This window comes from Papaver somniferum, chromosome 4, assembly GCF_003573695.1.
Source record: "Papaver somniferum cultivar HN1 chromosome 4, ASM357369v1, whole genome shotgun sequence".
Lineage (NCBI taxonomy): Eukaryota > Viridiplantae > Streptophyta > Magnoliopsida > Ranunculales > Papaveraceae > Papaver > Papaver somniferum.
Genome location: NC_039361.1, coordinates 45,063,001 through 45,088,455, shown reverse-complemented (window position 1 = coordinate 45,088,455; position 25,455 = coordinate 45,063,001). Strand labels below are relative to the sequence as shown.

Below are 25,455 nucleotides of genomic sequence, written 5' to 3'. Positions count from 1 at the left end.
TGGATACGACCACCAACCTTTTCTCCGTCGATATATGCAAGACATGCACGTAGAATGGTATGGGTACGGTCACGAAAATGTTGTGCCACGAAAAACTCAAAATCCTTGGGTGGCTTCTGCATTACTTTCAGCATTGTCTCGCAACTCAATTTAAAAGTTTCTTCATTATAAGCCAACGATTTATTCTTGTAAAACCACCTAGGTAGCATCTTTTTATTAGGCTTATCAAAATACGGCTTCGAATTCAGTATACGTTCTTGAATCGACATCAAAACTCTCAGTACGTTCGATTTCGATAAGTCAGTGTTCCACTTTTTCTTTTTCAAAAGACTTAAGTGAACCTTCCCGTCCGATCCCAACTTAGGGTGCAAGTGCAAATCGTGAGAATGGTACGTAACATCCGGTGGTTTGTTCGGGTAGCTCGCAGGAAAATTTATCTCAAAGAAAAATAAGCCGTCGTGAAAAGGCGTACCTGGTTCACCAACAATCACAGCTCGTAAAACATCCTTACAGCCTTTGTAAACTCTAACAAATATCGTATTTGGAAGACCCTCCTTTAGCATTCTCCAATCTTCCATAATCTTCTTCACCGGGTTTCGAATCATCAGCATTGTCAAAGAGGTCATCGTTGAAGATGACAGCAAACTGATTAAATCTTCCCTCAGCTTTAAATTCATCTTCGTCTCTTTTTATTCTCTTTTGCAGACCTTCATCTCCCTTGTTTTGAATATCTTGATCTTCCTCCTTCTCAAAAATATTGTCGACAAAACTCTCCACGTTAAAAATATCCATGCTTGTAGATTAGTAGTGTTTATAAGCTTTTCAAAAGTTTATAGTTAATCTAAGTTGTGAGAACAATAGTTGTCTGGTTTGATATATTTATAGCACTCGCAAAGTAGTCTTTTCTAGTAGGAAAAGAATTTAGAAAAAATAGCCTCAGGAAGACGATTTTGCGGTGCATGGGGGTGTGATCACACCGTGCATGGTTGAGACACATAACTTCTGGCTGCTGTGTTACTATCCTGGGAGTTCCGTACAGTATGTGACTTGTTTCTTGGCCCTCGATAACATTGCATGCATATTTGTGCCAAGTTTCAACAAGACTGGCTTTTTCTTTTGTTTGCTCTGCATGGTTACTAGTTAGACACCGTAATAATAAGTGCAAGTTAATGAATAAACTTTGCATAATGGTAACGTTGTTAAATAAAAAATGCACCGATAATCATGTATTTAGTTATCCGGTACATGTATCGTGCCTTTAGTTAGCTAAGTAATTTATTTTATCTTCCCGATGAGAAATAATAAATATCTTTGTGATTACTAGACAAAACTCCATAGTATGTAGCAGAAAGAAAACATATACCAGCACCAGACAAACAAAAAGAGATAACAGAAAGGATTAACGCACCGTGGGCGTGCATGTGAGAGGGGCTGGTGGGGACCATTTCTGTCCGCACCTATCCCAATGCTAAGCACGCGTATCGAGACCGTTCATTACCCTCTCGGTACATTTAACGGTGAAATGCTTCGGTCAACGTATCAAAGCTGAAGAGATAAATACATGCTTCAAAAATAAAAAATAAAATAAAAAAATAAATAAAAGAGATAAATAAAACAACATAAATGAACTGAATATCCAATATTAGACAAACAAAACTCCTGGTAGGACTACGTACTAGCTAAGAAACCCTAGAACTAGAATTAACCTTGATCCCTCTTAACCTTCGAATCTTCTGCTTCTGGCCGTAGCTCTAGTAAGAAGCAAGAAAGTAGTCCAAAGTAGACCCATTCATTTTGAATGCTTGAAAAAATCTGGCATATATATCTTCCGTAACACCTTGGAAATTCTTCGATTTTGAGGCGACAACTTTAGAAGGTAACGATGGTTTTGAGGTGATGCCTTTAAATGGTAATGCTTGATCATCTGTAGCACCTCGAGAATTCTTCTTCAATTTTAAGGTGACGGCTTTAGAAGGTAACGATGATTTAGATGCCACCACTTTAGATGCTTTTCTTCTTCTCCTCGATTCAGATGACGATATTATGGTCGAGCCAATATAGGAAGCATCCGATGACGAAGAATCATAGTCAGGTACGGTAGAGGTTTCATGTTGATCACTTATGGTCGAGCAGACAGAGGAGGCATCATCTTGGATAGGACCACCAACCTTTTCTCCGTCGATGTATGCAAGATATGCACGTAGAATGGTATTGGTACGGTCCCGGAAATACTGTGCCACGAAAAACTCAAAATCCTTGGGTGGATTATGCATTACTTCCAGCATCGTCTCGCAGTTTAATGTGGAACAAGGTAAAAGAAAGCAATACTAGATTGTTATAAGCAAGAAGAGAAGAGAATTCAAGCAAGAAGAGAAAGATAAGTTTTGTGTTAAATAATTTGATTGAGTAATAGACAGCTCTTACAAGACTTAATCTATCTTTTATATAGGCTTGAAGAATAACTAAACTAGGAAACAGAAAAATAAAAGGAAATCTAAAAGAATCCTAAAAATAAGAAAGACTGAAACTAGGAAACCATGGAAGCCAAACCTCTAAGCGGAATCTTCTGAAATTGTAGTATGCCCTGCATCAATCCCCCCTTCTAGAGTAAAGCTCGTCCTCGAGTTGTCCAAACAAACCAGAAGTTCATTGTCACCATGAAACGTAAAAATCTCTTGAACATTAAATGTGTTGGAGATATTCCAATCATTTGGTAGATCAATAACATAAGCATTATCATTGATCTTCTTTAAAACCTTGAAAGGACCATATTTCTTCATCTTGGTTTTGTTATAAGTACCCACTGGAAATCTCTCTTTTCTTAGATGTATCATCACGAGCTCCCCTTCCTTGAAGGTTTTAAACCTCTTGTGTTTATCAGCATCCTCTTTATATTTAGAATTGGACTTCTCCAGTTTAGATTTTACTTTATTATGTAATTCAGTTGCTTTGTCTACAAAAGAGTCGGCTGCAGTGTTTGTACTCTGTGTGGTGGGTAAGGCTACCAAATCAAGAGTATGATTAGGTACTTTAGAGTACACAATCTCAAATGGAGTTTTCCCAGTAGAACGATTCACAGAAGTGTTGAAAGCGAATTCCATATGTGGCAATAACACATCCCACTGCTTACTATTATCCAGGCACTTAGCTCTAATCAAATTCCCAAGTGATCTATTAACAACCTTAGTCTGTCCATCAGTTTGCGGATGTGAAGTTGTGCTGAATTGTAAAACTGTGCCTAAGCGCATTCATAAACTTTTCCAGAAATAACTCAAAAATTTTGCATCTCTGTCAGAAGTGATAGACTTTGGAACCCCATGCAATCTTACTACTTCTTTAAAGAACAAAGAAGCAACATTAGAAGCGTCAATTGATTTCTTACAAGCTACGAAGTGATCCATTTTAGAGTAACGATCAACTACGACCATAACAGAATCATTACCTCTAGCAGTACGAGGTAAACCAAGTATAAAATCCATACTTATATCAACCTAAGGTGCATCAGGAACTGGTAAAGGAGTATACAACCCGGTATTTTGAATTGTACCCTTTGCTCTCTGACAGACCATGCATTTTTGTACGAACTTTTGTACATCACGTTTCAAAGATGGCCAGAAATATCTTTCTTCAATCAGGGAAATGGTTTTATCTCTCCCAAAATGACCACCAAGACCACTGCCATGTAATTCTCGCATAAGATGTAAACGTAAAGACCCTTGAGGAATACATAATCGATTCCCTTTAAAAAGAAAACCTTCTTGTATAAGAAAATCATCAACCCCATGAGTTTGAGAACTGCATTGATCCCATAGTTTGCCAAAATCTTCATCTTCTGGATAAATGTCTTTGATATAGTCAAATGCATAACTCTCATTACGAATTGTAGTTAATAGATGACTTCTTCTACTTAAGGCATCAGCAACTTGATTCAATTTGCCACTTTTATGTCTCACGGAGAAAGTATATTTGTTGAGTGTGGAAAGCCATCGATCATGCATTCTGTTAACTTTAGCAGAAGTATTCAAAAACTTCAAAGCATGGTTGTCAGTGTTGACAACAAATTCCCTATGTATAAGATAAGTATGCCACTGCTTAAGAGATTGAACAAGAGACAATAACTCTAATTCATATGTAGACTATTTCTTTTGTGCATTCTGAATTCTTCTCACTGTAATATGCAATTGGATGACCCTCCTGTGATAATACTGCACCAATACCAACAACAGATGCATCACAATCTATTTCAAAAGGCTTGTTGAAATTCGGAAGTGCAAGAATTGGTGCCGTACAAAGCTTTTCTTTAAGAAGAATAAATCTTTTATCCATTGCTTCCGTCCACTCAAACTTCTCCTTCTTGAGACAGTCAGTCAAAGGTGCAGAAATAGAGCTAAAGTTCTTCACAAATCTTCGATAGAAAGAAGCCAAACCATGAAAACTACGAACACCACGAATAGAAGTAGGAACTGGCCAATCTTCAATTGCTTGAACTTTAGAAGGATCGACATGAATACCATCAGTAGAAATCACATATCCCAAAAATGTTACTGAAGAAGCCATGAAGGTACACTTCTTCAAATTAACATATAAAGAGTTGTCAGCAAGAACTTGAAACACTTGTGAAAGATGTTGGAGGTGTTCTGGCTCACTGCGACTAAAAATTAGTATGTCATCAAAATAGACAATAACAAATTTACTGAGAAAGGGTTGGAGAACCTGATTCATAAGTTGCATAAAAGTACTAGGTGCATTAGATAACCCAAATGGCATGACCAGCCATTCATATAAACCTTCACGTGTCTTGAATGCTGTTTTCCACTCATCTCCACCTTGAATGCGTATTTGGTGGTAACCACTGCGTAAATCCAACTTAGTAAAAATAATAGAGCCCGACAGTAAATCAATCATATCATCAATACGCGGGATCGAAAATCTATAAGGAATGGTGATGCGATTTAATGCTCTGCAATCGATACACATCCTCCATCCATTGTCTTTTTTACTAACCAAGAAGGCAGGACTGGCACAAGGACTGTTGATAAATCGTATCAAACCCTTTGTAAGCAAATCATTTACCTGTCCCTGTAATATCTCATGCTCAGCAGGACTCAAGCGATAATGTGCTTGGTTTAGTAAAGAGGCTCCAGGAATAAAATCGATGCAGTGTTGAATATTCCGTAAAGGAGGTAATGCAGTTGGTAGTTCATCTGGAAATAAAACATTATATTGAAATAATAAGGGCTTCACCTTTGCAGGCAACTCAATCATATGATTAGACTATTCATGGGAATGTAAAGAATGTTGTGGGTGCAAAGAACGAATAACAGTGGCTACGACAACATCAGTCTGCGCACAAGAGTTTGAAGTGGAATTGGATGGACTAAGAACCTTGGTTTTCCCCATATGAACAAAAGTGTAAGTATTCTCGAATCCATTGTGAACCGCTTGAAGATCGTATTGCCAAGGTCTGCCAAGAAGAAGATGGGTTTCCGTCATATTAATGACATCACATAGAACTGTGTCTTCATAACCCTCAAAAGAGAATGACACATAACACTGAAGAGTAATCTTCTGTGTGCTAGAGGCATTAACCCATCCCACAGTGTAAGGTTCTGGATGAGAAGTTACTGGTAGTTCAAGCTTCTTAACTACGTGATCAGCAATATAATCTTCCACACTGCCACTATCAATTATCATCTTGCAGATTTTACCCCCAATATAACATCTTGATTTAAAAATACTGTGTCTCTGAGACTTGCATTGTTGAGTAAGAAATAATGGACGAATCATCCCAACAAACTCGTCGTCATCACCAGGTGAGTCTTCATCTTCGAACTCATTAAGCGCACCAGTGAATTCATTAATGAACTGAGGTTCACCAATCAAAGCATTGAATTTCCGACAATCACTAGAAGTGTGCCCCGATTGCTGACATTTATTGCACTTATCTCCACGAAATTTTTTATAAGCATTATTAGCTCGCTGTTGCGGTGGAAATTTTTGTTGCCTGTTATGAAACCGATTCCCTGTAGTAGAAGGAGTTGGTTGCAGAGAGTGAGACTGCTGACCCGGCTGAAGATCAACTGGATTGGCTAAGATAGGTGTAGCCAGAGGTAGAGTATAAGGCACAATATGGCTAGGTTGTCGATGTGAATGGCTAACATCATCATAAGGAGGCCTGGGAATATTCAAAACAGTATCTGGAGAAAAGTTTTGAGATGAATTGGTACCCCTGTAAGTATTTTGATAACGCCCTTGTCTGGATGGATAAATCTAGAAGAACGAATAAGACGATTTTCTATCTTAATAGCTTGCTGCACAGCTTCGACCATAGTAAAAACTGAATGAGTCATAACATTTTGTATTAATCTATTAAGTCCCTCAATGAATCTTGCAACTAACTGTTCTTCAGATTCTTTGAGTTGATTTCGTGCGACCAAATTATAAAAATCTGACACATATTCTTCAACAGTTCGTGCCCCCTGCTGAATGTTTTGTAATTTGATGAAAAGTTGCTGCATAAAGTCTCTAGGTAAGAACTTATCCCTGATCAAAGTTTTCATACGTTTCCAAGTACGTATTTTCGGTTTGTTAGCGTTTCTACGATCATCACAGATCTTATCCCACCAAGCTGCAGCTCCTCCTTTGAGTTTGTATGTCACAAGTTTAACCTTAGAATCTTCAGGGACTTCCATGAATTCGAAAAAAGCTTCTACCTCAAAGAACCAATCAGTTAGTTCTTCAATACGAAAATTTCCAGAGAAGTTGGGAATATCAGCTTTTAGTTTATATTATGGTAAAGAACTGTAAGGGTTGTGACCAGTTTTTAAACGTCGTTCTTCAATCCAATTCTTCTCTAGATCGTTTTCACGTTCATCTTCATCATCACTGTCAAGTGCAGGAGAAACTATCTTCTTCTTTGAATGACCTATGAAACCTTCATATGGTTTCTTAATGTTTAAAGTACGCAATACATCTTCAGGTACTTCATCATTCTGTAAAAACTGAAGTATATCTTCTTTAGTTTTTCCTTCTAAGTCTACAAGCTCAGGCGTATCCAAATCTAGATTTATATGTTTTGCAACCTTCAAAAGTTGATTCTGCATGGTTTCAAGCTTGGTATCTCTTAACCCTAATTTGTCCTCCATGGACTTCTCAAGAGCTTCAGTAATGTTTTTTGCCAAAATCTCGGTATGAGATTTGATGAGAGCTTCGATTGCTGCTAGAGTAACTAGTTGAGCAGTCATATTTTTTTTATTTTTTTTTGTATATGAAAAGGAACTAAAAAAAAGGACTTAAAGGTGTTGCGGAAGCGATGTAAAGGATCAAGTTATAGGATAAAAACCTAAAACTAAGCGCTCTGATACTAACTAATGTGGAACAAGGTAAAAGAAAGTAATACTAGATTGCTATAAGCAAGAAGAGAAGAGAATTCAAGCAAGAAGAGAAAGATAAGTTTTGTGTTTAATAATTTGATTGAGTAATAGATAGCTCTTACAAGACTTAATCTAGCCTTTATATAGGCTTGAAGAATAACTAAACTAGGAAACAGAAAACTAAAAGGAAATCTAAAAGAATCCTAAAAATAAGAAAGACTGAAACTAGGAAACCATGAAAGTCAAACCTCTAAGCGGAATCTTCTGGAATTGTAGTATTCCCTGCATCACAGTTCAACTTAAAAGTTCCTTGATTATAAGCCAATGATCGTTTCTTACAGGTCCACTTAGGTAATATCCTTTTGTTAGGCTTATTAAAACAATAATTCTTTTCGTCCCACTTTTAAAACCCACGGTCAAACCCACCGGTGATGTGGCATAGACTGGTGTTGAAGTGGCTAACACAACTGGCACACACCCTCCGTCTGGTTTTTTTCTCTCTTCTGATCTCTAATTTCTTTCACCTCTCGGCTCTCGCAATCAAAGTTAATTTTCTCTTTTTCTGCTGTATATTCCTAATGTGTTTTACAGTATCAATCTATTAATGGAACTTTAATATATATCAATGTATTAGGTCATATCTAGGGTTTTCTAATTGATTTGGAGGTGCTTGAAGGAAGATTCAGTTATCTTCTCATTATCACGGAAGGATCAATTAGGAAGTTAGTTTTGAGTTAGATTTGCAAGAAAAAGTGCTTGGCTAGGTTTCAATTATCATGTCTATGAATTTCTTTCAGTTCTCGTGCTTGGGAAGTTAGTTTTGAGTTAGATCTTGGAGTAGGGTCCGCTGTTTTCGTTGTGGTTTTAAGTTTTGCAAGATACTAAGCAGATAAATAGAGCAGAATGATTGATTATCTTTCAAGCACTTTAACAATAAATCAATGGATGCAATTGATCCTAATTTAGTGTATATATACATCAAAGATAGAAAAAGTTCAGTAAATTGTGGGACTCATCATATATGCATGAGCAGCCTAGTCACCAAAGTCAAGACACCTCAGGGTTGCATCATCAGTGGGTTTGATAGTGGGTTTGACTCGGTGGGATGAATAGAATTATTGGTATTAAAACACGATTTCGAATTCGGTATACCTTCTTAAATCGACATCAAAACTCTCAGTACGTTAGATTTCGAAAAGTCATCATTCCACGTTTTCTTTTTCAAAAGACTTAACCGAACCTTCCCATCCCATCCCAACTTAGGGTGCAAGTGCAAACCATGAGAATGGTACGTAACATCTGGTGGTTTTTTTGGATAGCGCACCGGAAAAGTTATTTTAAAGGAAAATAGGCCGTCGTGGAAAGGCGTACCTGGTTCACCAACAATCACTGCTTGTAAAAAATCCTTACAACCTTTGTAAGCCCTAACGAATATCGTACCTGGAAGACCCTCCTTTAGTAGTTTCCAGTCTTCCATAATCTTCTTTGTATGAAAATCTTCTTCACCGGGTCTTGAATCATAATTAGCATTAACCTCATCGCCATGCACAACGAGGTCATCGTTGAATATGACAGCAAACTGATTAAATTTTTTCTTATGCTTCAAATATTCATCTTCGTCTCTTTTTAATCTCTTTTGCAAATCTTCATCTTCCTTGTTTTGAATACCCTGATCTTCCTCCTTCTTGTCAAAAATATTGTCAATAATACTCTCCACGTCAAAAATATCCATGCCTATGTAGATTAGTGTTTATAAGCTTTTCAAAAGTTTATAGTCAATCTAAGTTGTGAGAATAATAGTTGTCTGGTTTGATATATTTATAGCACTCGCAAAGTAGTCTTTCTATCAGGAAAAGAGACCTAGTGCCAATCCGAATAGGAAACAAATTGGTTTTCCGAATGAAACTGATTTAGGACACACCAATAGTCTCTAGGATTCGCATTCTTTGCAGCAAAGCCAGAAACTTTAAACATCACAGTCAACCGAAAATCCTAAAACCAATATCATTGCAGAAACGAATGAAAGCCCCACAAATTATAATTCTGGTTCATCTTCTGGATTTCTCTAAGGTGCCATCTGAAGTTCTTACGAAGAAATTGAACCATCTCCACCAAGTTTTATGTGGTTCGTATACCTGATGTTGTTAACCCAAGTATCTCTATCTCTTCTCTGCCCGCAAAGAAATTAAACTCTAATTCTCTCCTTTGTTGTACAAGAAATCTCAAGCTAACAAAAGTAAACATGAAGGTGATTGCTGCATACTTGCTGTTTTGGGTGCAATCAATGCTGAAGATATCAAGCAAATCCTTCGATCAGTTGGAGCTGACGCTAAACAGTGACATGCACGATTCAACTTCTTGTTTGGAAACTTGTTGTTTCCTACTATGGGCATTCGATTTCTAAGTTTTAAGTTCTAAACACGGGCTAACTTTCCACCAGAAACCTGTTTTGAGACGTACTCTTTTTTTTTTTGAGGCATACTTATTCATTATACAATATAGGATGGGTTTATAAGGGGTGTTTAAAGGTAGTGCAATTACTATATATCCCTAAACAATTTGAATTACTAGAGTGCCTTATCCTCGAAAACCTAAAATCAAAAATCAAAAATCAAAATAAAATTTAAACTTAAACATTTAGGACTCCAATTCAATCAAGAAATTAATCAAACAAAGAAAACACGAATCGAAGTGAGCGATGTTGGAGTGTGAAATCCAAATCTCAATTGCTCTTAGATGTATTTTAGAATGTATGTGTAACAAACCCATCTTGTTTTTGATTGATTTTATTTTGTTTGATCGGTAGAATATGATTTCAAAGATGAAATTAGGGTTTTCAGAAGATCAGTTCGGCTGATCTTGGAGTATCAATTTTGAGCCGAACTTAGTGTATGATTTAGAGAAACACTATGTTCGGCTAATGCGACTTCGCTAGATTTTGTTCGAATCATCCGAACCTAAATTCGTCAGTTACAGAGTGAAGTTCGGCTGATAACTTTTCAGCCGAACTGTTCATCTGGTCAGTAGATCTGGGTTTTAAAAATTCAATTTTTGATAGATTGAACTTATAAAAAGAAAATTAAAACTCGTATAGAAGTTCACCACTGATTTGAGTCGCATATTTTGGTCACTTCTAATCACTAAAATCTCAAAAGTCAAAACCCAAGTTTTTTTTTCACTTCTTCTTCCTCCTCTCAAAAATCCCAACTCCCTCACATAAATTTGATTTTCTACTAATTCACCACTAATAATTTAATTTTTAATCAATCCTTAACCCTAATCGATTCTCTCTGATTAACTTTTTCTTGTAACTCTGAATCAACATCTTCAATTAACATCACCACATCGTCACCTTCCTCATCTACACAACGTCATCAATTGATTTGCTTCATTGAATCTCACGAATATTTAACAAAAGGAGAAGAACAGAGAAAGAAAGAAGACGAAGAAAGAGAAAGAAGAAGAAGAAATGTGAGCTTATCCTCTCGATTGAGTTGATAAGGTCGACCAAATTCTACTGAGGCACCCACGATCTGGTTAAGGTCTGCCAAGTCGGTTTGTCTATAAAATGCCTAATCTTCTCTTCGTACTCATCCGGTGATATCTTCTTCGTCCATTGTCCGAATGACACGTCCAAATAGTCCATTTCGCATAATTTCTTGTCCGAATGACACGTCCAAATAGTCCATTTCACATAACTTCTCGAGTTCCATCTAACGATAACGGTTTCACATCTAGATCGTTGTTAGATTAATTTCTAATAATTAACGTTCGAGTTATACTAATCGAGTAATTAGCAGCTAAGACGTTTCTTGACTAGTCTAATAACGTTGACGAGCTGGAGGGTCCTACATTATCTGGACGTGAAGCGCTCTCACCATCCATCTCAAAACAGACTTTTTAATCTCCATTTTGCGAGGCACTGCATCAACCGGTGGTCCTCCAAAGTGATAACATGATGAATAACATCAAAAAGATATTATACGTACTATATGCACGTTCCTCTATTCAAAACGCCCTAACTTGATATGTAATAATATCACCATGTTGGATTATGTGGCACATTAACTTAGGTTGAGTTGGATTACATGTCACATGACTTAGCTGATTCATGTACGACTAAACTTGACTAAGTCCAATTAGTGATGTGTCCAATCTCATGCACTTCAGCATAACATGTGTCGATTGATAAGCCTGTGTTAGTATAGCTTAACGACACCTAGTAGTAATTAGCCTTGTTGGAGAGCTTTAAACTACTTCTTTATATCCATAATTGGATCTATTATTCTCTTGCCCTTGAACTGAAGTTTGTAAAGAAATCCATCCCTTATGAGTAGCAACCAGTAAAGATTGGGTAAAGAAATATATGGTCCAAAAAATAAAAATCACAACCAAAGCAATATCTCAGTTCAATCTAATCATGCATATAAACTTAAGTTAGGCAAGCATATTGGAACAACGGTGAGACAAGGGAATACTGCTGATGTCTCAAGGTATGTCCAATTTCTTCTTGTAATTAGTTTGTGGTAAACATAATCATCCTAAATCCTATAATCTATTCATGACTTGTTTTGTTAACATGATTAGATTTACTAACATGTGGCATCAGAGCCTTGTAATGGATGTTTTATGTTTGCTCATAAAAGGTGTTCATACCATGATTTTAGTTTTGTTTATTCAATTAGACCATGTGAAATGTAATTTTAGGTTAATTGGATTATCCCATTGTTAGATTTCATTTGTATAGAGGCTTGATTTATTTTTAGGTTGTTTCAGTTTAATTGATCTTTTATAGATATCAATTTAATGATGACTTGCTGTATCATGTTTCCATGATATCTTTCTGTAATTATGCTTACTAATCAACTATGAATATTTTAGTTAGGGAATGCGATTTGTCTGACATATGATTTTTTGAAAGATTGATTCATGTTTTCCGCTGCTGTTTGAGTTTTATTTTGTCTAATGGATTGCCAAAGTAGCTCATTAGCATAAACTCGGGTTTTTTTTTTATTTTACTCTGAAATATGAAAACATGTATATTTTTATCTGATGTTTGTTAGTAATTGGTCCAAATACATTACTAACTATTAGGAAATGATAATTGTATTCTTATGATTGGTTTTGATACCCAAAGGTATATACCATATGTTGTTAGGAATACATGCATGACTTGTTACCTCTAAGCTGATACCGAACGTGTATTTCATTTCCATCCCAAAGGATGTGTTTTGTTTGATGCGTTTTCGTAAAGTTGTGATAAATTAGTTTATTGGTACTTCTGGAGTAATACTGGATTTGAATGTATTTTTGATGTCTCAAGTCCCAGTACCTGCTAACTTGCATGCATATGCGGGGTCCGTTCCGGTGTTTAATGGCTCAAATGTCACAGAATGGAGTGAGCATGTCAAGTTCAGTCTCGCCATAAATGACTTGGATCGTTGTTTAACTGCCGAGAAACCTGCTGCACTTACTGATACTAGCAGTGCTGATGACAAAAGAAATTTTTATGTTTGGGAAAGGTCGAACAGATTAAGCCTAATGTTAATTAGAATGACAATTCTTCCATATATCAGGACATCTATCCCTGTTATTGATACTGCTGTAGAATTGCTCAAAGAAATTGATGCACGCTTTCGCGTAGCTGATAAGTCCTTAGCTGGCACACTAATGGCAAAACTCACTACCATGAAATATGATGGTTCAAGGGGTATGCAGGAGCATATTAAAGAAATGACTAACATAGTAGCAAAGTTAAATGCCCTTGATATGACTGTGGCGGAGGGTTTCCTTGTTCGTTTTATTTTGAATTCCTTGCCTCCTCTGTATGATCCATTCCAAATAAACTATAATTCTCTTAAGGAAAAGTGGAATGTGAATGAACTTTCAAATATGTTAGTTCAAGAGGAAGCAAGGATTAAGCAACAAGGAAATTTTGCTGCTAATGTTATGTCTGAGAGTGCTCATAAGAAAAAGTGGAAGCCTAAGAAAGGATCTGCATCTCAACCACCAAAAGTGGAAGGGCATGTTGATGCATTACAGGCTAAGAAGGATAAAAGTTTTCCCTGCTACTTTTGCAAGAAGAAAGTACACTTTCAGAATGAATGCCTAAAGCGTAAGGCATGGTTTGAAAAGAAAGGTAAGGAAGTCATCTTTGTATGCACTTTCGAATCAAATTTAATTGAGGCTCCTTCTAATACTTGGTGGATAAATTCAGGCGCTAATGTTCATGTTTCCAATACATTACAGGGATACCTTTAGCCGAAACCCAAAACCAACTGAACGTTTTCTTTTCATGGGAAACCATAGCCAGGCTGAAGTAAAAGCAATAGGAACTTACCGTCTATTTTTGCACACCGGACAGTATATAGATCTTTTTGATACCCTTTTTATACCTACAATATCTCGAAACTTGATATCTTTATCAAAGTTAGATATGTCTGGATACTCTTTTGAACTTAATAATCAATGTTTCAGCCTGTTTAAAAATTCTCTACTTGTTGGTACTGGTTTTATGATTAACGGTTTATATAGAATCAACCTCGATAAAACTTTTGCAGAAAATCTTTTGTCCCTATAATGTAATAACTGTACTGGAAACAAGAGGAGCATGATTAAAAAAAACTCTGCTGACTTGTGGCATAAAAGATTGAGGCACATCTATAAAGAAAGAATAAACAGATTGGTGAAGGATGTGATTCTCCTTGAACTGGACTTCACTGATTTTGGGGTTTGTATTGATTGTATTAAAGGAAAAACATTCAAACACTTCAAGAAAGAAGCTACAAGAAGCAGTGAGCTTCTTGAGATAATCCACACTGATATTTGTGGACATTTTACTTCCACACTATTCATGGGTTGAGAGTTATATTTCATCACATTCATTGATGACTATTCACGGTATGGCTATATCTATTTGTTGAGTGTAAATTTCAAGCAGCAAGTGTTGTTGGAATATTTATCAATGATGTTGAAAGACAACTAGATAAAAGGGTGAAAGTCATACGATCTGATCGTGGTGGTGAATATTTCAGAAGATACGATGAATCAGGTAGAAACCCTGGTCCATTCGCGAAACTCCTTGAAAAGCTTTGCATTTGTGCACAATACACAATGACGGGGACGCCACAACAGAACGGTATTGCTGAGCGGCGTAACCGTACTCTGTTGGATATGGTTAGAAGTATGATATCTAATTCCACCTTACCTATTAAGTTGTAGGGATAAGCTCTAAAGACTGCCATGTACATCTTAAATAGGGTTCCTAGTAAGTCAGTTCCTAAAACTCCTTATGATTTATGGACCGGAAGGAAACCCAGTTTAAAACACTTGCTTGTTTGGGGTTGTGCAGCAGAAGCTAGAGTTTATAACCCACATGAAAAGAAATCGGATCCTAGAACAATTAGTTGTTTCTTTATTGGATACCCTGAAAGATCCAAAGGGTATAGGTTTTACCGTCCTAACCATACTTTGAGAATTGTCGAAACCGGTAATGCTAGATTCCTTGAAAATTGTGAGTCTACTGGGAGTAGTGAATCGCGTAGTGCTGTAATTGAAGAAGAACGGGTAATAGTTCCTATTCCCGTAACTTCAGAAAGAATTGTTGTTCCTCTAAAAAATCATCAAAATGATAACGTGGAACAACAAGAATGCGGGACACACCCCATTAATGAAAATGATCCAACAGTTGATGAACCACAGTCACTTGAACTTCGCAGATCTAATAGAAATAGGAAATCTGCTATATCTCCTGACTATGTGGTATATCTTCAGCAATCAGATTTTGACATTGGATCAAATAAAAATCCAATATCATTTTCTCAAGCCATGAAGTGTAGTGAGTCAGCTAAATGGATTAATGCCAAAAATGAAGAGATAAAGTCCATGAAACATAATGAGGTATGGGATTATGTCGAATTGGCAGAAAATTGTAAAGCAATTGGGTGTAAATGGGTCTTTAAGACAAAACACGATTCTTCCGGCAATATCGAACGACATAAAGCTAGACTTGTAGCTAAGGGATTTAATCGACATAAAGTTAGACTTGTAGCTAAGGGCTTTAATCAGAAAGAAGGCATTGATTATCACGAGACATTCTCTCCTGTATCAAAAAAGGACTCATTGAGGATCATTATGGCTCTAGTAGCTCACTATGACTTAGAATTACATCAAATGGATGTAAAAACTGCATTTCTAAATGGGAGATTGGAGGAAGAAGTCTACATGGAGCAACCAGAAGGCTATATTGAAAATGGGAAATAACATATGGTATGTAAACTAAAGGCTATATTGAAAATGGGAAAGAACATATGGTATGTAAACTAAATAGATCGATCTATGGACTTAAGCAGGCATCCCGAAAATGGTATCTGAAGTTCAATGATACCATTTCATCTTTCGGATTTTAAGGAAAATAGTTTTGATCGATGTATCTATATGAAGATTAGTGGGAGTAAGTTTATAATCTTGGTCTTAGATGTTGATGACATACTACTTGTTACAAATGATCTTGGTCTTTTGCATGAAACCAAGAAATTTCTCTCTATTAAATTCGAAATGAAAGATATGGGGGAAGCAAAATGAAAGATATGGGGGAAGCAAAATTTGTCGTCGGTATCGAGATATCTCGAAATCAAAAACAAGGAATGTCAGAAAAGTTATATTGAGAGATTCTAGAGAGATTTGGCATGAAGGATTGCTCATCCAGTGTCACACCAAAGTAATGAGGATGCTTAGTTTTGCAGTGGGGATGCTTGGTCGTTACCAAAGTAATCAAGGCATGGCTCACTGGAAGGCAGCAAAGAAAGTGATGCGAAGGATTTTAAGCTCACTTATAGAAGAGGAAATGACCTTGAAGTGGAGGAATATTTAGACTCCGATTTTGCAGGATGCTCCGATAGTAGGAAATCCACATCTGGATATATTTTTATGTCGGACGGTGGAGCTATATCTTGGAAAAGTGTAAACAAACAAACTGTATACACTTCATCCACTATGGAAGCTGAGTATGTGGCGTGTTATGGAGCCACAATTCATGCATTATGGCTGCGCAACTTTATATCAGGACTTGGACTTGTCGACACTATAGCCAAGCCGCTGAGAATTTATTGCGATAATTTCGAATCATATAAATACCTTTTCAATATTAATAAAAATTTAGATGAAAATCATTTTATTTATTATCTCACATGCTGCTGGTGGTGGTGGTGGTGATGCCGGCTGTGGAGGTGGTGGTGCCACCAGATTTTGGGATTAAATTTTGTTGTTGACGCCAAATTTTGCATCAACTTGTGTTGTTGACACATAAATTTTACCTAACTAATTTTCAAGTTTTCAATTTTGGTAACAACTTGGGTTGTTGACAACATATATGATATCAAATTCGGTAGTTGGCATCAAAATTTGGTGTCAACTTCTATTTTTGATACAAAAATGTGGATCAACTTCGTTTGTTGATACAAAATTTTGGACCTAACTTATTTCTAAATTTTCAATTTTGATATCAACTTGGCGGCAACGGTGGTGGATTTGGAGGCGATAGTGGTCGCGATGGCGGTGGCAGTAGTGGTGACGGTGACGATGAGTGGTGGAGTTGTGATGGTGGAATGTTGATGATGGTTGTGAAGTGGTGGTGGCGGTGGTGATGGTTCAGAGTGGTGGTGGTGGTGAATTTTCGTCGGTGGAGTTTGAGGCGGTGATGGAGTGATCGAGTTAGAAAATTATTGTTTTTTGAAACAAAGAAAAAGGTCATGTGGAATAGATTACTAAAATAATTTATTTCTAAATGAATAAAGTTTATATATAAGAGGAGGGGTATATATATAATGTGATAGGGGTGTTTCTAAATGGATAAAGTTTATATATGTCATGTGGAATAGAAATTCAAGCTACTGTGAATGACATGGCCCCTTAGAAATCGTCAGGTCCTGCTGGTTTTTTTAGGGAAAACTGGCAAGAAATTTTGAAAGAATTGATTGAACATGTTCAAAATTTCTTTCGAACAAGATTTCTTCTCAAGAAGCTCAATCATTCTTTCATAGCTTTAATTCCTAAGGTAAATAATCCTTCTTCACCTCAAGACTTTAGGTCGATTAGTTTATCTAACACTTTTTACAAAATCATTTCAAAATTTTTAACAAATCGTCTTAAACCTCTGTTTGATTCTCTTATTTCGCCTTTTCAATCTGCCTTTATTGCTAATAGACAAATCCATGATAATATTATTATTAGTCATGAAATTTCACACTCTTTTAAAAGAAAAAAGAAAACGGCCAAAAATGGTTTTATGGCTATTAAGCTTGACCTCTCCAAAGCTTTTGATAGGCTAGAGTGGTCTTTCATCCTTTCTATTTTTCGAAACTTGGTTTCTCTGAGGAATGGTGTCATATTATTGATCAATGCATTAGTACAATGTCTTAATCTATTTTAGTTAATGGATCTCCTGGTGAAATGTTCTTTCCTACCAGAGGTATTAGACAAGGTGATTGTTTATCACCTTATATTTTCATAATATGCATGGAAGTTTTATCTCAACTTCTCTTGAAAGGTGAAGCTAAAAATTTGATTCAAGGTTTTAAAATTAGGAAAAATAGTCCCTCGATTTCTCATTTGTTCTTTGCCGATTGACTGTATGCTTTTCTCTAAAGCCTCTTTAATATATGCTAGAAATTTGATGAAAATTATTAATATTTTTGCTATAGCTTCTGGTCAAGCTATAAATTTGACAAAATGAATAAAGATGAAAATACTTGGTCTGATTTTAGAGAATGAAAGATTGTGTATTTTTCATGACAACTCCTTCCACTTTGAACCGTGCATTGTAAAAGATCACTTTGTTTATGGCATAAAGCCCATAGAAGACAAGCACCCATTTTGAAGCTCACATAAGGAGCACTTTCATCCAACCAGTTAGCTATGTAGGTTTTAAAAATTAAGCTGGTGTCTATATCAGTTCTTAAGATAACAAGGAAGATGATACCATTTTGACTTTGGGGAAAAAGAGATGTTGCAAGGTTTCAAGCTCATTGTTATACAACCTGCAGTCGAGATTGATGCCTTGAGCGAATCTTCCAATTATGGTCTGGATTGCAAGTCAACCTTGGAGAACTAAAACATAAAAACATACAGATGTGCCAATATTGTTGCAACAAATTTTTGAAAGTATAAACTGTGACTTAGTGGATTATTTTTTCAGTATGCTCCGACATCTCATTGTTTCTCATTTCCCGCAACAAACTCTCATATTTCTTGTCTAATTAAAACTCTCTTAGCTAATGTGTATATTTGTTATCCTTATGTCATCTTTTTCTCTTAACATTAATCTTTTTCTGAATAAATGTTCTTACTCATACGATATAACGTTTTATGCCCACTTCTGAAAGTAGCAACTGAAACTAACATGAACTGAAACTCATCCTAGCATTCGCACAGTAAACATGACCTCTCTAAAAAATTACAGAAAGGGGATAAAACAAATAGACCATAAGCGACTGAGGCATATGTTCTTTTATAGCGGAGATCTCATTCTTAATCCAACTAGTTGCGAAACTGGATCTCAGTCTCCAATCTCAACAAAAGTGGTATAATTTAGTTTACTATCGTTCCAACCCGGTGGACATTACCACCTGACCCAGTCTCGATCTGGGTAGGCCCACCTGGATGGGGAATTCTCCCCCACCAAAAGTTAAAGTAATTCCCAAGCAAGTTTCTGGCAATCTCTTCATAGGCATGGGAAATCTTCCTATGAAACCAATAAGTAACAATGTACAGTACATCGGTCATATCCTCATTCACTTCTGTCCCGCACATCTGCCTTGACCCAACGCTCTTGGTTTCAGGTCCGCCAGCATCCTCCTATTCAGAATTGTGGTCCTCTTGGACATGATCACATAAACCTTTTAATTACAAGTGAGACTACTATTGAAATAGGAAAACAAAAAGAGTTCCTAATAACATAGAACTAAACAAGAAAAAAATAAAACAATGGTTTACGGCTTCCTCTTCGAAATCATAAGTGTAACCAAAAAGTTCTGCAGTATCAGACTTAACAGTTCTCAAAACATAATGACTGTTTTCTTTTACATCTGTTTAGTCCTGACAATTCTCATTCGGGATATAAATCTTAAACTATGTATCTTCCCACGACGCTATAAGAAGATATATCAGCATTGCAATACTTCTCATCCCACTTTCCATAACCTTTTAAATTGAACAAAATCCTTATAGCCACCATTATAATTAGTTGACAAAATACAAACACCAGAAGGAATCCTATCCGTATTAGGTGATACCCATAAGTCAGAAGGCATTGACCAATCATAAGTCAACAACACATGCAGAGGAATTTTCCAGTGGAAGTTGGAGATGTTTAAGAGAGTGACAGGCTAAAAGCATAGAAATTCACAGGAGGAGGTTCCAAACTAATGCACTAAGCAATAGGTCCTGCTTGTGACTCCGCTTTAGCCCCGTCGTTATCTTCAACAACTCTATCTTTACTCTATCAGTTGGTCGGGGTAGAGCTGGCAAACAAGCCAAAACCCTCAGGTTTGCCCTGCCCGGCCCGTAAAAAACCCGCACCCGGCTCGACTGGTGTCTAAACAAGCCGGGTAGGGTTGGAGAAATGTCGGCTTGTAGGAAAACGGGCTAACCCGTCCTATCATCTCTAATTCTCCACCAGCCGAAGAACATAGAAGAAGAGAACGAGCAGAAGAAGAAAAGAGAATGATGTTTTAGGTTTAGCCTTTCCTTTTTATACCTTAAACGTAAGGATATGATTAACCCTAGATAATCTGACGGTAAGGATTAAATATAACTTATTAATTAAGCATTGTGGACGGGTTTACGGGTTGTACCCGCAAATTTACGGTCCGGGACGGGTTAGCCCGTTTTCCTACAAGCCGACATTTCTCCAACCCTAACCCGACTTGTTTAGACACCAGCCGATCCGGGTGCGGATTTTTTACGGGCCGGACCGGGCAAACCTGCGGGTTTTGGCTTGTTTGCCAGCTCTACTCCAAACAGTTCGTCAATCTTGATACAAGCATTCAGACATGGAAGCTTTCCCTCAAACTAAGGTACTAAAATTTTAAAGGCGAATAGATTATAACCATTCTAAGGTCCAAAAATGTGAAGACTGATCAACTAACCTTTATATCGAATACTTATATTTGTCGCCAAGAATATGTGTTCCTAAAGCAGGTGAGAAAGAGAGAAAAATATGGAGATGAAATACACCTATATAAAAGAAACAAAATAGTTAGGTGCGTAATTCTGATCAACATCACAGAGTTTTCTCAGTTAGTTATTAAAGTAAGCAAAGCAAACTAATTCAAAGTTTTCATACATTTCATTAACTAAAATCAAATCTTTTGCTTGCAATCTACATAAGATAAATTGAGCAACATTATACAGTACATCAAAGACTAAAAATACAAATACAATAGTTCATTTAGGACTTATTTTAATTTCGTGTTCACACTTGACGCTATTTCCACGAATCCAAGTGTCAGTATAATGACCTGACCACAACCTGTCCAAATCCTATAACAGACCTCAAACTACCTTACAACAAACTTAAAATGCAAACCAATATGTGTAATTATATCAGAAATTACTATAAACATGTATTCTTAGTCAACAGATTCATCCAGGAAGCTTAAAGTAATACACTATTTATGAAACTGTAGCATATGGAAGAACTGAAATTAGCGAAGCTCATTCAAATAGCACTTGTAGTGGAATAGCTTGTAAACATTTGTTATTCGTTCCAAATACTGACAAGAGTAAACGGAAGCAAATTCAGTAATTGTTTTTGCGTCTAATTTCTATGGATCTTTCAGGATTTTGCAGTGACGACAAGTTCAAATACCTTGGATGTTGATCAGGTCAGGTTCCTCTTCTCTGATTTTTCTTTATTTCCTAAGAGAAACATGAAACTCTTGGAACTTATATAACTCACACCACACAAGTAAGAACAAAAACAATGAACAATCTCGGAACGCATGACTTATTGACTACCGCAAATATCTATCTAAAGAGATAATGTAAAGATATGCAGAATATAATTATACCAACAACACGAAATATGTGCTTTCAAGCTAGAATAAACTCAAATCACACAACCAATAAAATAACAAATTATCTAAAATATAATATCAGGATCAGGTTTGGCTAATTAATTTTGCGTTGTTGCGTTGTACGAGTTTTAATTTTCTAATCCATTTATGATAATATTAAACTATGATAGTATGACACTCCATAGATTCAATAGGGAAAGTGATTGCAATTTTAGTGAGGGGAATTGCAGCATATGAGAATACAAGGGATGAATATTGATTATTATATAAAAAGGTTGGTCCATAAACTAACCATTGTCAACTGCAAGATTTTGGACCATTTCAGGTCATGCTTGCATATAGGTATTCTGGTGGTAAAAATTTATGAGTGTGGTTAATGAATAGACTGAACAGCTAGCTCACATGCTTTATGATACATCTAACGTGCATATTCGACATTATAGCCTGCAACTAATTCAGCTTCCGTTTCTGGGAGATCAAACGGGGATCAATTGGTTTCTGCTAGACAAGAAATAAAGAACATAACCAATACGGGGAACAAGGGAATAAAAATTGATAAAACATTTGAAGTGAGTGACATAGTTTACCTGAATCTCTAGCTTTACATAAAATCGTCTATTGCATTGCGCAGAAACTTTAATCTGTCGGCACGTTACTATAGCCCTTTCCATGTGCTTGAAAAGGTAGGTCAGGCATTTTACATGTTCCAACTCCCCTCTTCTTTCACATTCCATCTTGTTTTCCATGTCTCTTAGCTGAAGAATCACATCGGAGCTGCTGCAACCATAAAATTGATTGCTAACACACTCAATTATTTATGTTGCAATTAGGGACTACCTTGGTAATTGTTTGCACTATGTGATACATTCACGTCTATTGATGACCAAAGTAAAAGCATAACCCAAAACGCGTGACGCTTTACATTTTTTAAGCCAAAATTTTAGATCCATATATATATATATATATATATTTTGAAACTAGGCATAGGCTCGTCTTGCCCCCTGGCAGCATAGCCACCGACTTATTCCCCACTGAGAAAACTCGGCCGCCTTCCCCACATTAAGTTAGTAATAATTACACGAGATCTCCAATGTTTGAGCGGAGAATCGAACTGCTGACCTCCTACTTGAGAATCAGACTCCTGGCCAACTGGGCTGATCCCCGATGGTTGTTTTTAGATCCATATTTTTTGTGTCTTAAAATACCAATGTAGATTCTTTTGGTCCTTCAGTTTTTGAAAATTGAAGCATCAATATATTGTTCCTCTCTTGTCTATCATCATCTGACTTGTCATTCAATTGTCACATTATCTGCAAATAGCCAAACATTCTGTTTTTCATGTTTGAAAGAATTAAAGGTAGGATTCATTGACCAGGAATAAAATTAAATTGAGATGATTGAGAAATTTATTTAGAAAGAAATCAATAGATTTGTATTGGAATATGTGTGTTAATCGAATCGTCTAAATTAAAGTGGGTTATACAAGATTTGGGGATATCGCTGGCAGCAAAGTCTACGCCGAGCGGCAATGAATCTGTAGTCGAGATACATAATCTTTGAATCACGTTAAAATTATGCAGTTCTATGTGCGGCTTGTCAAATATGGGATTCTTGGCAAGTCCTATGTATGGGACATGGAAACTTGCCCTAACTAGGTCAAATAATTTACATATAAAAGACACTTCACCATCAACCTCATTCGTCCCATAGAGCAGCCGCCGAATGTTTATAGAAGAAGATTTAATGGAGTTTAAAGAGGGGGCAAGGATGATAAACTCATATTTATGACACCTCTTGTACGAGGAAACCCCTAAAAAAGTTATTCCTTGAGCACATTTAGCAACTCCCTGAGGTCTTCTCTTCATCTTCTTTGTTTTTTTTGCAAAAATCTATTTTTCTCAGTTAAATTTAGATCTCAAGATAGTCGTAGCTATATATGTATTATTTATTTTTTTTGGCTGATTGAGGATATACTTTTTGGTGATTGATAATGCTGCCTAGTATTTTTTCTTTTTTTTGTTAAAGGAAATTTGCAGAGCAAATTCGTCTAATTTTAATGACGTAACATTTGCATTGAAGGTTGGCGATAATAATAAAAGATTCTTCGTGCCTATAAAAACCTCAAGAACCATCTTAAAAATTGGTTCGAATGACTCTATATGACAGAGTTTCAGTACAATACAAACCATCATACCAGCACATCTTGCTTTTCCTAATGAAGTTCTCACTTCAGTGTATCCCATTGAAGATTACCTTCACCAAGGGGATGCCATGTTAAATTGTTGAGAGACTCTCCACATAAAGCACAAGAGAGAATGAAGGTGTCTTCTCACACAATAAAAATAAAAATAATAAAATATCTGAAATGGGTGAGTTAGTTTGCCAGAAGCTTAATTCTTACAGATAATCGTCTACTGCATTGCACAAAAACTTTAATTTGTCTGCACGTTACTATGACACTTTTCCTATGCTTGAAAAGGTGGGTCAGGTAGTTTACGATTTGCAGCTCCCCGCTTTTCCACATTCCACCCTGTTTTCCATGTCTCTTAGCTGAAGAAGTACATCGGAGCTGCTGCAACCATGGCATGAAAATTAATTGCTAACACTCTCAATTGTTTATGTTGCTATTAGGGACTACCTAGGTAATCGTTTGCACTATGTGATACATTCACGTTTATTGATGACAAAAATAAAAGCATAACTCAAAATGCGTGATCCTTTATATTTTTTAAGCCAAAATTTTACATCAAGATTTTTTATGTCTTAAAATACCATCTAAATTTTTTCGGTCCTTCGTTTTTTTAAATTATAGTGCCAATATATTGTTCCTCTCGTGTATCATCACCTGACTTGTCGTTCAATTGTTATACTATCTACAAACAACTAAACAGTTTCGTTTTTCATCTCGATAAGAATGAAATTTATTCAATTGGCACGATCCCATCAGGACAAATTAAGATAACTGAGAAATTTATTTAGAAAGAAATTAATAAAGAGTAGGATCCCCTGATATACTAAATCTTACACTATCTCACACTTTTTACGTCATTTCGGTGAATAAAAACCAAACGATAACAGATTTGAAGCAAATATTTTCGGGATATAGTCCTCATAGAAAGCTCTACATACCTACTAAAGTGAGAGCATTTCGAGATTTTAAACCTCATAATCTACCAGCCTCAATTTCAATGGTTAAAAATTCGTTTACTTTCAAAGACTTATTTTCAAAATAATAGATGGTGATGTTATATATTTCGGAGGACGTTCATTTTCGGTAGGTATGTAGAGTATGTAAGAGGATCACATTCCCAAAATATTAGTTCCAAATTTGTTATCGCTTGGTTTTTATATACAAAATGGATTATACATTTGTATAAGAAGATGTAAATTTGCATAGGAAGATGTAAATTGTAATTAAAATGGATTATACATGATTTGAGGATATCGCTGGCAGGAGAGGCTGCGCCGAGCGGCAATGATTGTGCAGTTGAGATACAAAATCTTAGAATCGCGTTAACACTATGCCGCTCTATGGGTGGCATGTCAAATACGGGATTCTCGGCCAGTCCGGACTCGCCCTAACTAGGTCAAAAAATTTACTATATAAAAAGCACTTCACCATCATAACCTCATTCGTCTTATTCTTATAGAGCAGCCGCCGTAAGAGAAAATGTATTTCTTCGCTTATGTTCATAGAAGAAGATCTAATGGAGTTTAAAGAGTGGGGAAGGATGATCAACGCTATATTTCTGACACCTCTTGTATGAGAAGAACCCTAAAAAAGTTCTTCCTTTGAGCACAGTTAGCAACTCTCTGAGCTCTTCTCCTCCTCCTCCTCATCTTCTTTGTTTTCTTTGCAAAAATCTATTTTGTTCAGTTAAATCTAGATCTCAAGATGTCATAGTTATAACTTTTTTTTTCCCTGGCTGATTGAGGATATACTTTCTTACTGATTGCTAATGCTGTGCGTAGGGTTTAGTTTTTTTTTTTTTTTTTTTTTTTTTTTG

At 36.3% G+C, this 25,455-nt stretch overlaps 1 protein-coding gene, 1 long non-coding RNA gene and 3 other non-coding genes across 5 annotated transcripts in view; 4 read left to right on the top strand and 1 right to left on the bottom strand.

Moving 5' to 3' along the window:
* Positions 1–8,529: 8,529 nt before the first annotated feature.
* On the bottom strand, positions 8,530–9,105 carry LOC113272441 (putative ubiquitin-conjugating enzyme E2 38). The gene has a single exon (XM_026522272.1). The coding sequence runs from the start codon at positions 9,103–9,105 to the stop codon at positions 8,530–8,532; it is 576 nt and encodes a 191-aa protein (XP_026378057.1).
* Positions 9,106–23,208: 14,103 nt separating this feature from the next.
* Positions 23,209–23,303, top strand: LOC113276879. The gene has a single exon (XR_003324674.1). It is a non-coding gene; the product is annotated as a small nucleolar RNA snoR1 (small nucleolar RNA).
* Positions 23,304–23,483: 180 nt separating this feature from the next.
* Positions 23,484–23,610, top strand: LOC113276864. The gene has a single exon (XR_003324656.1). It is a non-coding gene; the product is annotated as a small nucleolar RNA snoR86 (small nucleolar RNA).
* A 1,493-nt stretch (positions 23,611–25,103) lies between these two features.
* LOC113273817 overlaps positions 25,104–25,455 on the top strand; it is a 1,710-nt gene continuing 1,358 nt past the window's right edge. The window contains exon 1 of the long non-coding RNA XR_003322625.1: positions 25,104–25,249. This is a non-coding gene — a long non-coding RNA (uncharacterized LOC113273817). The remainder of the gene's footprint in view (positions 25,250–25,455) is intronic.
* Positions 25,173–25,268, top strand: LOC113276876. Its single transcript, XR_003324671.1, has one exon. It is a non-coding gene; the product is annotated as a small nucleolar RNA snoR1 (small nucleolar RNA).

Bases quoted from the DNA above. Each gene is read 5' to 3' on its own strand.
- LOC113272441 (XM_026522272.1), bottom strand. From the start codon at position 9,105: ATGGATATTTTTGACGTGGAGAGTATTATTGACAATATTTTTGACAAG.